This window comes from Macadamia integrifolia, chromosome 9 (genome assembly GCF_013358625.1).
Source record: "Macadamia integrifolia cultivar HAES 741 chromosome 9, SCU_Mint_v3, whole genome shotgun sequence".
NCBI classification, from domain to species: Eukaryota; Viridiplantae; Streptophyta; class Magnoliopsida; order Proteales; family Proteaceae; genus Macadamia; species Macadamia integrifolia.
Genome location: NC_056565.1, coordinates 7379897 through 7394129, shown reverse-complemented (window position 1 = coordinate 7394129; position 14233 = coordinate 7379897). Strand labels below are relative to the sequence as shown.

At 38.3% G+C, this 14233-nt stretch overlaps 1 protein-coding gene across 1 annotated transcript; it reads right to left on the bottom strand.

Annotated features, from left to right (window-relative positions):
* Window positions 1-6187: 6187 nt before the first annotated feature.
* On the bottom strand, window positions 6188-11500 carry LOC122087883 (YTH domain-containing protein ECT4-like). The gene is made up of 9 exons (XM_042657003.1): window positions 10983-11500; window positions 10048-10112; window positions 9733-9886; window positions 9565-9641; window positions 7943-8401; window positions 7301-7831; window positions 6973-7185; window positions 6706-6864; window positions 6188-6520 (listed from the first exon to the last, which is right to left on the bottom strand). The coding sequence occupies exons 1-9, from the start codon at window positions 11017-11019 to the stop codon at window positions 6419-6421; spliced, it is 1797 nt and encodes a 598-aa protein (XP_042512937.1). The 5' UTR covers window positions 11020-11500; the 3' UTR covers window positions 6188-6418.
* Between the last annotated feature and the right edge of the window lie 2733 nt (window positions 11501-14233).

Here is a 14233-nt window from a genome sequence, read left to right as displayed (position 1 = left end):
AGTGCATCCTAACTGCATTAAGTGGCACTATCTTCCAACAAATCAGCCCTCTTTGATTAAACCGTTGACAACTATTGCCCCTTTACTACCCCAGGCTAAAGTATTATTTATAACAGTTGTGACCAATAAATCTTTAAACATCTCTGGGTGGGCACTATCAGTGTTTTCTCATTCCTGTTGCTTTCTCTCTCTTGCTGATTTTGTCATGATAGGCAAAGGTATTGATGTAGCAACAATGGGACTTCTAATTGAGCTATAGGAATATTGGTTGAAATGATGGAAATTTGAAAGCATTTTAACTGACTTAGAGGGACTTGATACCTTAGTGAAAAGTGATAATTTTTTGAAGTGGCCTTGGGCTACTTTTGCTTGGAGAGTGGAGAATGGACCACATCATTGTAAGTAAAAGATTAACAAGGCAATAGGTATAAGACTTTGACAAACTATTATATTAATGAAAATATAAATACAAGTAAAAGATGACTTACTTGTTCAATTGATCCTCTGAAACAGTAGCAAAAATTAACTAGAATTGAGTCGTATAGTATGTATACTCTTTTTAAGGTATTTGAACGCCCTGTATATTTGTATGCAACAAGATTGACCATATGTTCTCACCTCCAAGATGAAACAACTCCCAAATCGACTAAGGTGCACTTCCAAAAATCGATTCCAATAGGTATGTCCGAAGGTAATACTTAGAAACTCACAGGAAACCGATACCAGAAAGAAAACAGATAACATAAGCACTTGCAGAACACAGAGAAGTAAAAAAACTCTCCTAGTATGTATTTCGTACAATACCCAACTAAAATCAGAGTTCTGTATATATGGAATGTAAGCCTCTGTATACGAATAGGTGTACTTGTACAGGTACCCATAAGTATACAAGTGTGACTATTTATCATATACTAATATGTATAGGGGAATGTACAAATATGTATGTACATGGGTAGCAACATGTAAAAAATAGGTTCTTTGAACTACCCACACCCACTCTTGTACCCGACCCGGCTTGGCTTGGCTTGGCTCACGCTATTCGAAAACACCTTAGGAACCCCCACACACACATGACAAGGGAGAGTGTCCCTCCAAAGGGCTTGCTCACTTAACAAACATTCCTCTATATATATATATATCCAAGTTTTCTTTCATCCCTAAGCAATGTGGGACTAAGCTTTTGTGAGTTGTCTTTAATTCATACACAACTCCACAAGTGTTAAAGATAAAATAGTAAAAATAGAAGAGACACTTTTGAGGGGGAAAATTGAATTTCAAAAAGACCATTTGAAAAGACCAATTTGACCATAGTTTGAAACTTAAATTCCAACAATCCTCTCTAAACTTCTTTGTTTTGTGAATGACAATCAACAAATACGGCGTTTGAAAACTTGGGTGCTAAAAGCGTTGAACTCAAAGTGTAGATTTCTAAATTTTCTCAACTAATCTAAATGTTTTTCTTTCGAATAAAAACAGAATAATTTCTCATAATTTAATTAAAATGAATGTTCTCTGTGGGTGGGGGGGTGCATGATCCTTGCATTCAAATACAAGGGATGTAAAATAACCACCACACCCTTCTTGTTGATGTTCGCATACATGCTCTCATTAATCAACATACTGGTGCAAGGGCCACCATCACATAAGAGAATTCTTCCTTCTATCTTTGGTTGTCAAGAGGAGGGAAAAAAAATTTAACTTTTAAAGAGAAATTATTGATTTATATCTCTCCTCAAGTTCAAAATTTTTTAATTTTTAAAATTTTGATTTTTTTTTTTTTTTTTTGGTAATTTAAAATTTTGAAATTATTCCTTATCAACAACATAACTTTAAATATAGGGTTTTTTTCACCCCCGTAGTAGGAGATTCTTGAGATCTTTGGTCTGAGATTTGAAATCAAATACTTAAATATAATAATAATAATAATAATAATAATAATAATAATAGTAGGGGCAACTATAAGACATATGACAGCACTATAGCAGATGTACACATCAATACCTTTTCAGACACTCTAAAAAAGAAAAAGCATATGTTTATTCCAAAATTCCCCTTCCCCAGTTCCCAACTACATAAATAGTGGAGTACACGATTCTCAATACTTCTAAACCAAACCAATTTCATTACCAAAAACAAAAATAAACCAATTTGGTTTATTCAAAATTTTCAAATTCCCCTTCCCAAGCTCTCAACCACACAGTGGAGTACACGATTCCCTCACTCCCCCTCTCTTTATCCAACTAGTTCCATAAAATCCCTTTTCAGAACTAGTCACATTCTTTATGTCCAGGAAAACGAGTCCGCATCCCTGTGACCAGGGTTTATAAGAACGGAATCGGGATCTGAATTGGTTTGAAATTAATCAGAATCGACGCTTGATGGTCACCCTTTGGCCACAATATAGATTGTGATCAATATTAATACTTGATTGATACGAATTGATAGGAACAATATGCACATCTATTATTTATTTAAAAAAAAAATCCACTAATAGTGATACTGTGAACTACATCCATGATATAGACATCATCATAGAGAAAGTTATAGGATTTATTGAAGTGTCGAACGACCTAAAAAATTAAACTATTAGATGAATGTTTAATATGTGAAGGTTTCGAAGTTTCCCAAAGATGTATGAAGACATTCAAAATTTCAAACATCGAAGCTATTCTCAATAGTATTTAGTTTAAAATATTTATTAGAGATAAAAATGTCTCTCCAGGAGCATAGTACATATGAAATGATTGACTTGTCCATTATGATAGATAAAAATCTCACCCTTATTGATGTTTTCATGAATATTCTCATTGATCAGCATTGATGTAAGAATCGTGTTCGTAGACAGAAAACTCTCGAGAATACTCCTTGGTTAACTACTTTTGTTGAACATTTTTTAAGTTGGTAACTAATTTTGACAAACTTTACCCAAAAAAAAAATTAATTAATTTTGACAAAGCTTGTCGATATAACTTTTGTTATTGTTTAAAGGTGTTATTGTCATGATCTTTTGGGGTTAGAACACTAGGTTAATATCATCATCACTTCTTGCCAATTTAGAATTGATGTCTCTGAGTCAAGTGGGAGAATATAAGAATTTTGTGGCTCATTAGCTGCCAGTGGCTCTGGATTGAAAGGCCCATGCATGTTGGCAAATGTTAACAAGGTCAAAAGAATATATAAAATATAATTTTATAATATCAAAAATGGGTTTCTTGTGACTTGGGAAGCAAGGAAACATCCCCCTATGTCGTACGTCACATCCATTCATATATATTATGTAGGATCTTCTATTAACATTCACATTAATATATTAGAGGGTAACTTTTTTTTGCCCTTTTATGAAGAGATTAGAGAGTATACATATAAAGGTCTAAGGTTCCTTACATGATCAATAGTTGCAGCAGGGTGCACGTAGCAGGGTACAATATTATTAATATCATTACTATTATTATTATTATTATTATTATTATTATTATTATTATTATTATTATTTAACCATACAGGTTTTGGTATTGGAAGACTGGTGGTTGTATCGACCGTAACGTCATCTATGTGTGAAGACTTTGACTATATCTATTAGAGAGTGAAGGGGGTGAAGGAGAGGGGGAGGGAGATCGGTGTCTTAAAGCACAAGATGAAGACAAAAATGTCAAACTTACGACCTTCTAGGAGGTTGTATTTGCAGAGTACCAATCAATTCCCCTAGCAATTGTCTTCCCATTGTTTGATCACAAATTAGGTAGAGAAATTTTATCATTGGATAAGCTAAATGTGGGTTAGTTTTTTATGGGTTGTTTTTCATATCATTCAATTGATTTTTTTTTTGCTAATGATAGGTATTTAGGCCTTTGGCCTAACTAGTATCATGGGCTTATATTGACCTCACAATCGCTAAACCGGAATTATTCAACTTTCACTGAAAATAGTAAAGAACACTAAACACTTCGTGTGAGTTAATCAAAGTGTACTTAGTGGGAGTTGAATTTAAGACGTTCGAGTTTACGATTCATACCAAATTTGTTGCACTCCATTGTTATCACTTTTTAAGAAATTGGAATCAAATCAGCTAATTTCAATCAGAATCAATCGTGGTCAATTTTGATTCTTGACTTTTCAAAACAATAAATTTTAAGGTTTTCAACAACTCGCTGGATTTTCAAAATCTGAGAGAACGATTTTATGGTTTTTAGGACCGATCCCAATCCCATCCAAATCGACAACCACTGGGGGAGTCTGGGGGTGTTTCAACCCGATTCTAAGTTTAAAATCCTTAAGGATTGTTATGGAGAGAGGTATGATCTTGTTTTTGTATTAGTTTGATTTTTCCTAAACATAATTATGAACACACACACTCTCTCTCTCTCTCTCTCTCTCTCTCTCTCTCTCTCTCTCTCTCTCTAAAATTTTGAATCTCGTCCCTAAATAAATAGTGGCAGACGTTTCCCATGTGAGTAAATGGAATGTGTGTCTCCATCGGCGTAAAAGCACATTTATAAGATCGGACATGACGAAAGATCCCCGAAGAACCCTCCCGGCCGGTGCTGCTGTCAATCGTGAACCGTGAGCTCCCACCATAGATTAAAGACAAACAGATATTTTTATGGAGAAGACATATACACACATGCACACGTTTTCCCTATCGTGTCCACTACGCTTAATCTATATTATAAGGAAAAAACATCGACATCGACATTGACATCGACCTATCTACCGTTGTTTAGAGAGTTTGGATATTACACAAATCACCTAATCTTATATGTCAACATTTAATAATTATCATATTTTTTACCATTATAAGGATGATGAATAGAACTAGATCACCTAGTTTGGCAAGCATTCAATCTTGATATCGGATCAATACAAATTAGAAATAAAATAAATAATTTTTTTTAATTACATCATAAGAAACTGCTAAAGAGAACTCTCCTCACCCACACTAGAGAGGGAAATGATAGGGAAAAGATTGGTTTTGAGCCGACTGATTCCTATTATGATGTTACGCCCTAAAACCATAGTGACGAAAGATATATTTAAAAATAAAAAACAAATATTAAATACTTACATGTACAACAAAATGATCCTACAAGCGGAAATGGCAGATCCAGTTTCTAGTTTAGGTGGTGCACGTTATTAATCATACGGATCGAGCCATATAATTTTATCAATGGCTAGCAATACCGACACATGTAGGTCATATCAAGGAGTGCTGTGGAAGGGATGGAGGTAATTTAGAGATTATGATTTATCAGAGGACGAGGTCGAAAGGATTTGGTAATTTGAATTGGTATAAACCAAGTATAAGTGAGTGATAGAGATTTCCCCTCTTTCATTTTCAGCTAATGCACTATCACTTGATGGACTCACAATCAAAGATGGTCCATCAACATCAACAGTCACACTGCCTCGAGGCTTTGGCCATTGAATACGATACCCATTTTTGGAAGGATGCTCTTAGTCCACAAGTAACACAAGCTACCTGCAACGATGACAATCACAGACAGACATTCTTTTAATAATAAAAAACACGCCACACGAGTAGATCAGGAAATGATTTTCTTCCTCTCTTTTTTTTCATTTTCTTTTTAATATCTTGTGCAGTATATCTCCTTCAATTCTACTTTCCCCTTACAAAAGAGCAACCCAAAAGAAAACCTAGAATACCCAAAAACACATAAACCCCAAAAAAGGGGGGGAGAGATAAAAGAGGAATATGGCCATAGGGGGTAGCATAATAGGCCACACCAGCTACACAAGAGAACAAGACCACAACCATCACCCACCCCAAGAAAAGCAGGAAAAAAAACAACAAAAATTACAAAAGCAAAAGATAAAGACCAGAGTGAGAGAGTGAGAAAGAAAAAGAATCAGCCACCCACCCTCCACTGCCTCCCCTCGCCAACCCACCAACCGCTCAGAGTCCCTGGAATCAGAAAGCCAAATTCCCCAACAAAAGCAGCAAAAACAGAAGACAAAAAAATGGCTCTTATGGGATTCATTTGTTGCCGCAATACCCACAAGGCCACAATCCTCTAACGCAGGCTTTCTCAACATTCCACCCCCTCACGCCAGTCCACCCAAGTTCTCAAACCCTCCCTCCCTCCCTCCCTCCCTTCCTTCCTCCCTTCCTTCCTTTTTTTTCTTTTTTATTTTTTTTTTCTTTTTCTCTTTTTTCCTTACTAAATTCTTCTCTCCTACTTCCTATATATAATAGTACAAATGAGACTTGGGGGGGCAGGCCATGAAAGATCAAACCTTCCTCGCAGCTAGAAAAGCCAGCGCCTGAACAAAATTTTCAATCATGGTTCTTCATTTTCTTTTGTCACCTTACTTCCACTTTCTGGCATCAATTTGGAAGCCCGCTTTGATATTCATTCCAGCCCTGCCCCCATGCTCCTCCATACGTTTCCAGTCTCCTTTTTTATTCCTTCACTTTGTTATCTGCCCACACTTCCTCCTTGTTCTTAGTACTGCTCAGCTCAACCACTTGAAGACCGGTCACTTGCATTAATTCGTCAGGCTTCTGCAAAGACAAAGAGATCGAATATGATCAATTAGTGCTTTAGGCCCAACAGAGGAGACCCAAAAAAAAACACACACACTCTTTCAGTGCTGTTATTCCATTAATTCTGCCTATATAATCAACACTTGGAATACCACAGGATAAACATGTCCATTAACAAACTTAATATTGAAAACAGAATTCACCTGCACATGATCCCAACGTGGTGTAGGTGGCCTACTAGCCCTCTTGTCTTGCATTGCTTTCTGGCGACCTTCATAAAAACCAAAGTCATCCAATATCGATGTCATTGGCGAATGGTTTTTAAAAATATTCAACATTTCGATGCCTTGAGGAAATTTAACCTGAGATACAGAAGAATTGCACCAAAAAAGAACAAATACATTAAATAAGTTTGTCCATGGTCCAAGTTCACTATATTCCATCACACCAAATTGCATATGTTTGCCCACCTCTTGTGTGTCCCTGCTGTTAGTTACGGGCTTGTTGTCATTATTCTCAAGTATTATATGCCGGAAGTGAGCATTTGGAACATCTTTAATAATGTGCCACTTGACCGGGAAATAACCACTCCATTTGTCTTGCTGCCAAAAGTCCATGCTCTTATTGAAGTCTACCCTGCCAATCATCTCAGCTACTCCACAAAACAGACCGCTTGCATTGACCTAAAAAAACCAACAGGAAAAAGATTAGATGAATTAATAGTTTCATTAGAAAAGAAACAATATAAGGAAAGAAGCAGCTTCTGCAACCCATTAACATGAAGATTCAAATGCATACCGAGAAGAAAAGGAAGACAGAACACTTGCTGCCTTTCTCTGCCGTTCTTGCCTGTGCATCTTGATAAGCATTATCAAGCCTCTTATTCCCGTTAGGTGTACTTGCCCACACATTATACTTGATGCTCTTATGAACATCATCCTCACTGTAAGATTTTATGACAAAGAACAAAGCATGATCATATTTGGTGGGAAAATCCAGAAGATTGTATTCTTCCCTCCTGACTACAGCAGTCATGCAGTTACTATCTCTGTCACCACCAGCTACTATAGATCCACTTAGATCAGCTCCAGACATCAAAGCTCCTTTGGCATTGGCTGTTCTCGGGCCACGGTTCTGTTCATTTAGCAAATCAAAATCGCTAATTCCATTAATCTTGCCTCTTCCTTTAAGCTTTTCATTGCCACCCCATCCCCGCCCATTTACTTTCAAATTAACAGGGCTGTTGGGATATAACAAACCACCTTTCCCCTGATTTGAGTATGGAAACTTTGTAATGGGAAAGTAACCCTTGGCCAGAACCGAAGATGCCTGAGAATCAGACCACGCTTAGGTCAGCAAATTGGTATACATGACACCAAACACATCTAACAAAAGAGAGATTACAGGATCAAGCAACATAAACCATAAAGTACCACATACCTTATTTGCAGGCTTGAATTGGTTGAGTGCAGCAGGGCCTGGTGAGACATCGAGTGATGTTGAGGAGCCCTTAACTTCTGATGGATTACTAGACTTAGAATCCATCAGAGGTTTCGAAGAGAGAGTAAGGTTGTGTCTCTGGGCAGAGAAATTATGTTTTGAGTCGGGTATTGTTGGAACTCCGCCATAGCCATTACCATGAGCCCCATCCTCAACAACAACAGAAGGATCCCAGATGCATGAGGGCACAACTTCTGATCCATAAGGCAGTGGAGTTGGGAAATACCCAGGTCCAGCAATGGGTTGTGGAAAAGTAGGGCTTGGGAAGTATTGCTGCTGACCATAATACTGTCCATCAATGCCAATTGTAGCACCAGGGAAGTATGGGCTGTAAGGAACATAACCAGGTTGATAACCTTGCATGTAGTATATGAGAGATCCATTATCAGCTTGAATGACCTGTAGAAAGAAAAGTAAAATAGAAACCTATTAAAACTAACAGTACAATACCAACTAATAACATTGAAGAGTTAGAAGACGAGGTCAGCCACATAGGTACAAGCCATCCAAACAGGCTCTACTTCATTACCAATAAGTAACAGTTTTTGTAACATTCGGTAGAATCAATACACTAATACATAAGCAAACTGTCACAAACTTGAGACAACAAACATTGAGAATATTATACCTGAAATTTTTGAATTAACACTCTAATGGGCGAAAAAGTTTTCTTGGGGAAAGGGGCTGGCAGAAAGGGGGAGGGAAGAAGGCACCACGTAGGTTTGTAGAGTTTGGTGCATGAGTCCATGAATGCATCTGCAAGTACAAAACTAAGCATGAAGTACCTTCCAACATTTTGTCTGCACATGTAATACATAACATATCGGTGCATGTTGGAAGATAAGATTGACCAGACCCATGCCATGTTTCTCCACACATGCGATATTAAAGGGATCCCAGTCAAAGTTTTACAACTTGGGATTGGATCTCGGTATCGGTCAGGATCAGATGGATTTACTCCGGTTTGTTTTTTATATTATATAAATGATATTTTGGACCATTTTACCTTATACAGTTCCATTAGATCGGCATTGGTACCATACCACAACAATATCCAACTCCCTTTATCTCGTTCAAAACATTCTCCCCATCATTTCAAGCTTCATGGTTTTTTTTTGGGGGGGGTGGGGGAATCATTCCCAACCAATCCTGATACCGGACAGGAATCAGATGACCTATCCCACTGCAAACTTTCCGCTGGATGATCAACTCTACGCTCACTTGGAACTTGTATCCCTGGATCTTAAAGGCCATTATATTGATCCCTATGTTGAACCTGACCTTTTAAGTTTTGATTGACTAAAACTCAGTATAGGTGATTTTCCCACAACAAATTATATCTAGAAAAGTAAAACAATAAATCCACCAGGGGCAGAAGAGAGGGGAAGGGATAGAGGCAGCAAAATAAGTAAACTAAATCTAAAACTCATACATCAGTTGCAATATGGGGAAAAAAACAGAGCATAAATCAAAACAGCATTTTTGAAAGACATCCAAGGCAGCACCTTCTACTCCATGCATTTCCATCTATTAAACACAACAGCATATATTAATCAACTTACGGGATATTGAATCTCCAATCCATCACGACCACTAAAGTATCCTTGATCATCCCATTCTCCCATAGAACCATCATATCCTGTGAACACGGCTACCATTAGGGTGAGCAAAAATATTTACATGAAGGTCAATAAAGTAGCACAGAACGCCAGAGTAATTTCAAAACCAACCTGGGTAGTAATATCCATAGTAGCTGCCAGAGTACATGCCTGGATCAGCCATCACAGATTCGTGATCCGCATCACTTTCCTTAACACTGCTTGTCACATCGCCAGAGGAAATATATGAAGTTGCATCCGAGGGATTTCCATCCTTTGGAGGAGGCTACAGGCAAAAAAAAAAAAGAAAACAAATTACAATTGAGTTTCCAACGGGGAGCCAAGATCTTACATGGACAATGATAAAATCATAAAATAAACCCAGCAAAAAATAGATCACATAGAAGAAATAAGCAGGGAAGACGGGGAAAAAGAAGATATGCATACCAGATTGGAATCACTGACTTTAGAAGAAGGATCAACCTTAAGATTCTTCATTATTTCTTCCAGAGCTGATCAAATAAGTCAAGTTCCCAACATCGAAACCAATAATACGATCTATATTTCCGTGAGGCCCAAAGAGTAGACCCCGGAATTTTTTTACCAAAAAAAAAAATTTAATAAATTAAAAATAAATAGAAAGATAAATCAAAAGACTATAATTCTTTGAAAATGGCAGGGATCCAAATTCGGTTCAAACACACGGGTCGCCCGAGTTTTTATCGAATCGACGTGAGAACAACTACGGCGTATTCACAAAAGGAAAAACCAACAAGCTACATACAGATCAGGAGTAATCACTTATCCGAGTTCAGAACCACTTTAAAAGAAATCGATGAGCTCATGAGGCAAGAAATATCGCTCAAAAGGACATCACAACTTCTCAGAAAAAAAAAATTCAAGCACAGGGAACCGTAAAGCTGTAGAATTGACGATACCTAAAGGTTGTGGATGAAGTACGACGAGACAAGTCCGGCTAAACCCTAGATCAATAGCAGGGTTTTGAACTATTTCGTCCTAGAGCGAAACAAGATAAACAGTTCCCCCGTACAAATAACACTGCTTACAAAAAAGCGGGGGAAAAAAGCCCCAATAAACACGGAATTTGGAAAAGATGATCAGCATGACAGGAAATAAATAAAATAACATAAATCTGTAATCTGTGAATGGATGAAAAAACAAATTTTAATCCATAATAAATACGATAAAATGGTCCAATCCGAGTATCAGGCGAGCGAAAAGAGAGGCAAATTCAGGAGAGATTCTACAGATTTCTAAAGAGAAAACGACTGACTCGTCAAGAAATCCAATATTCCAGTAACAATAGCATTGACTGAAAACGTTAAGGAGGGGGTGGGGAGAACCAAACGACTGAAGGATACGCTTCTCAGGCTGTGTGACCTGCGTCTCTGCAGCCATAACTTCACACCAGAAATCACCACAAAAGAATCCTTGGTTTCCTCCCTCCAGCTCGAAAGACGGCACAGCAAGTCCTTGAAATCCTAAAGCACAACCGCTCTTGAAGGCCAAAACCTAAAACGCCTTCAAAGAAAGAAAGCTGCTTAATATTAGCGGGAACGCCTGAAAGAATGAATCCACCGTAAGAACAGATCGGTCGGAATACCGCCTATCTACCGCCGCAAAACAACTAGTAAGTAAAAGAACAAAACTGCTTGAGAAACGATCGACAAAAGCTCGCAGCTAGAAAGACAGATCTGCCACGAAACCGCTTACGAGAAAATCAAAAATATGGATTCGATGCGCAGGAAAAAAAAATCGGCGTCGACGACGACGGCCACGACGAGAATATTGGAAGGGGGCAAAAAAATCTTTCCACCGGAAGTTCGGAACCAAATGGGACTATCGGTTGGATCGGAATGGCCGAGGAAAGAGGGAGAAATGTAGGGAGAAGACACGATATTGGATTCTAGAAAGTCAATTAGGAATGGACGGTGAAAAGACTTCCACGTCATTCAAGAAGTCAGATATTTCACGGCTTTAATCGCTAAGCGCATCCGTAGTCTGCGCAGCTTTCATGTCCGTCCGATGAAGCCCGAGTGATCAGTGTCTGTTTTAGGAACACGTTCTTTTCATCCTCCCTCTTCTGTCTCCCTTTCTCCACGGAGTCTTGAACCCTTGATCTCAAGGTTGCATGAGTAAGGGGTGTTTCGTTCGGTAAATCTTTGGGATGACATTCTCTAGAATGATAATTCTTAATTTTTTAAGTTGTTTGGTTCCACTAGGATGACCCTCATAAGTGAGCATCCTACTTCCCATGAATGACCATATTACAAATGATGTATTCCAAATCTGAGTTCACCTCAACACTTAAACTTAGATTTGAGCAACATTTTTACCACCTAGTATAAAAGGAGAAAGCGGAAAGACGTTCTCTACGGAAGCCAATATCTCAACCCGCGAGAAACATGCACTAGCCTTAAGGCAACAAAACGATTTTTCAGAAATAAACATAATTCAGAAGAATGACTATCAAAAGATTGACATTCATATCCGATACATACACCATTTGATTTACCAAACCAAACACCCCCTAAATGTTTCACCACTGAGATCACATGGGAGTTGGTATCTCGGTAGCTCGTTAGGTAGCTGATAAATACAATTGAGGAAATTACACTCCCCTCCCCTAACTTTGGCTTAATATCATGTTCCCCTACGTATTTTCATATATAGCATTAACCTCCTCTGTAGTTTGAAGATTCTATCAAATGACCCCAAAGTAATTGATGTTGTTAAACTAGCCTGTAAAAATACTAGTTTACCCTTCTAATGTTGTATACCCATATTCTATTCCTTCCCTCTCTTCTCTTCATCGTTTTCACATTTTCTTTGAAACCCCCGAGGATCCGTTAGAGCAACGTGATTTGGCACAGTCCAAGGCGCAGCACGAGTCCGATTTGTCATGACATTGTTGTAACAGGATCCCTTGGAAGACATTTTTGATTGCATGACGCGCCGCTCTGGCGAAGCAAAAGAGGTTTTTGTAGTTGTGTGACCTCACGAAGTCTTGCCACTGCCGTACCTCCGATTGGATTCGGGGATGGAACCGAATTGGGTAGGGGACACCGACGTCGAAGTAGTCCCAATGGTTCTGCTTGATGAGGAGGTGTGTGATGTTCCTCATCACCGACATGTAGATGCAGCTAGACCCCCAATCGTTGTCTTTAAAGTGACGAAAATCCCAAGTGATGCAACCCATCATCATAAAATGATCCCAACCATCGGATCGGTTCAAGAATGGCTATTGTTGTACCCATTTGAGTAGCATCTCGCAATGGAAGTCACAATCTTGGGAGCTGGAATGGGTCCAGAGATACTTACCGACGGCGTGCCCCGCATAGAAAAGAAGGTAAAACGCAGAGGCTGAGTTGGGGTCAAGGGTCCGACATTGGTACCCCAAAATATGGTTGTGGAAGATGTTCTCCGATGCGAACAATGCTGAATATTCCCACAAAATAATCAATTAAAACACTCTCCAAGTCTCGGGCCTTAAGCGGAGCTTCTCTCTCTCTCTCTCTCTCTCTCTCTCTCTCTCTCTCTCTCTCTCTCTCTCTCTCTCTCTCATATTGATAGTCCGATAACACCCTGAGATGCCATTCCCCCACACTTAGACTTTGCTAGTCCTCAAGCAAAAACAAAAAAACAAAAAAAAAGAATAAAAACAAAAAAAATCCTAACTCACTTTCGTAGGAGTCACAGTTGCACTTAGCATGTGCAACAAGCCTTTAAACTCCTAAGTTACCCTAGTGGATGAATTGTGTCTCGTGGGTGTTTGCAGTGAATATACACCCAAAATTCAGAATAAACAAATCCCAACATTGGCTAAAGGTAAGGCTCATACCGATTCGGAGCAAAAATAATTTTTCTTACAAGGGACCCCCACACTTGAACTTTTATTACCCTTTATCAATTCCAGGCACTAGCATATTTCTTAATTTGGAACTCACCTCGTATCTTCCAAAACATCATTATCTTAAGGCAAAACCACTTGTGAAGAAATAGGGAACTAATGACTAAGGTGTTGGAGTGTTTTTGACCAAACATGTTACCAAGCAATAGTGACATTTGCATATTTTTTTTTTCTTTTTTCCTTTCACTAATAAACTCTGTTCTACTCCACTACTTCTGGCTTGAATGACATGGTGGAGCAAACACCAGACACCGAAGTTACTATGTAACTTCGCTTTTTGCATATGCCCACAGAGGCAGTGATGCTAGAGTTACTTCAGAAGTTTCCTCCCAAGGAATTTCGATAAAGACACCATGCTTCCTGAGGCGCAATGCCCTGTTTAGTTCCAAGGGAATCAACTCTTATTCTTCTTTATACTACATTTCACATTTCATTTAAAATTGTGCATTTGTCAACCCATGCCAAATTAAAAAGAAGGTCTCAACTCCAAATCAAAAGTACAAGGAACCCACAGACTTACATATGGTCAAACACCATAAAACAGGGGTCTCTTATTTTTCAAAAGAAAGTCTCATCTCAAGACACAAGCTTGTTTCTTTCTTCTCAACAGGGTTTTTATACGTTTAAAATGCGTACCTTAGTCAAAACTTTTATTTTCATACATCAAGCAACCGAATGGTATGATCATTAGCCAAAAGCCAA